The sequence below is a fragment of the Erinaceus europaeus genome, chromosome 20 (genome assembly GCF_950295315.1).
Source record: "Erinaceus europaeus chromosome 20, mEriEur2.1, whole genome shotgun sequence".
Taxonomy (NCBI): Eukaryota; Metazoa; Chordata; class Mammalia; order Eulipotyphla; family Erinaceidae; genus Erinaceus; species Erinaceus europaeus.
In genome coordinates, this window is record NC_080181.1 from 10,245,978 (window position 1) to 10,247,828 (window position 1,851).

General features: G+C 44.2%; 1 protein-coding gene across 1 annotated transcript; it reads left to right on the forward strand.

Annotated features, from left to right (window-relative positions):
• Positions 1–608: 608 nt before the first annotated feature.
• Positions 609–1,532, forward strand: LOC103127978 (olfactory receptor 10N1-like). Its single transcript, XM_007538857.2, has one exon. The coding sequence runs from the start codon at positions 609–611 to the stop codon at positions 1,530–1,532; it is 924 nt and encodes a 307-aa protein (XP_007538919.2).
• The last annotated feature ends 319 nt before the right edge of the window (positions 1,533–1,851 follow it).

Here is a 1,851-nt window from a genome sequence, read left to right on the forward strand (position 1 = left end):
GTCCTTGCTCAGAGGTTTGTGTGTACTCAACCAAGTGCACCGCTGCCTGGCCCCCTGAACTTGTTTCCATCAGAAGAAACTTTCTAAATATGACAATGATCAAAAAGGGATACATTCACACACAAAGATAATAACACAACACAAACCTTAGTATAGCACTGCAGGAAGACCACGGAAGCTAGGAAGGTCAGAGTCCAAAATAGTTCATTTTATGGGTCTATTGCAGTGTCAATTTTAATTGTGGTCAATATTAATTGTGGTCTATATACTGTGCTAGATATAGTCACCATGAAATTGGCTGTGTGTAGTGTACTAAACAGTGTCCATATGCTACGTTACCTTTGCTCCTTTTTTTTTATTTTTACCACATCTGTGTTTCTACTAGTCTTGTACCCATATTCAGGAACATTTGCACCAAGATACAAAGGAATAGATTTGCTGTAATAGAGCCTAAATGTTTTTGGCAAAATTCCCAATTCTTAATCACATTATCTTTATATTTTAACAATGAGTGATCGTAATGAACTATTGGTATCATATCTGTCACAGTTAATTCTGCATTCATGTCTCATTCCTTCTGTTTCTTCCCAGACCGCACCTCCAGGGACATGAGGAACCACACAGAGCTGAGTGAGTTCATCCTGCTGGGAATTCCTCAGACTCAGGGGCTGGAGACCCTGTTCTTTGTCCTCTTCTCCTTCATTTACCTCTTCACCCTGATCGGCAACATACTCATCCTGACTGCAGTTGTCTCTTCCTCTGCCCTTCACACTCCCATGTACTTCTTCCTGGGGCTCCTGTCTATTTATGACATGCTCTTCCCATCTGTCACCTGTCCCAAGATGCTGTCCTATCTGTCTGGCCAGAGCCATGCCATTTCTTACAAGGGATGTGCCACACAGCTCTTCTTCTACCACTTCCTGGGATCTACAGAAGGCTGCCTCTATTCAGTGATGGCCTACGACCGTTTTGTGGCCATCTGTCAGCCCCTGAGGTACACGCTCACCATGAGACCTGGAGTCTGTGTGGGTTTGGTGCTGGGAGCCTGGACTGTGGGAAGTCTTAATGCCAGCGTCCTGACCTACTTTACATTCCGGTTAACCTACTGTGGCCCCAACCAGGTGGGCTACTTCTTCTGTGACATTCCTGCTGTCCTCCCCCTGGCTTGTGATGACGGCTCCCTGGCCCAAACAGTGTGCTCCTCCATTGTTAATTTTATGGTTTTGATGTTTTGGTCCACGGTTTGTGTTTCTTACACACGCATCGGAGTTGCTATCTTGAGAATCCGCTCAGCCGAGGGCAGGAAGAAAGCTTTCTCCACCTGCAGTGCTCACCTCACTGCCGTCCTCTGCTCCCTTGGCCCTGTCATCATCATCTACCTGCAGTCTACACCCAACCCCTTACTTGGTTTTGTGGTGCAAATATTAAATAATTATGTCTCCCCCATGTTGAACTCACTCATCTATTCTTTAAGAAACAAGGAAGTGAAAAGATCCCTAAGAAGAGTGTTCCTCAAGGTAATACTGAGTTAACTCTCTGGAATAAATGATGGCTTTGTAATGGGGCTTTGGAAAATGCCTCTACCACCTCCCTGTGTCCTCCTGTTAAATAAATAAGCACACTGTTGAAAGCTTCATATGTATGTGTCCACGAGGTTTTCTGTTTGTGCAGCTTTGTTATTCTTGGGAAATCATAAATAGTTCCATAACTAATGTTTTCCTCCATGATTTCATTTCTGGTAGGAAAACCAGTGTGTATGGAAGTAGCTGGAGAAACAGGCTACCCTTATACTGGACCAGCAACTCAGAGAGCTAGAGAGTAGGAAGGATATATGAAAATCAAGCAACTACA

Coding starts and splice junctions, on each gene's coding strand:
- LOC103127978 (XM_007538857.2), top strand. CDS start 609: ATGAGGAACCACACAGAGCTGAGTGAGTTCATCCTGCTGGGAATTCCT.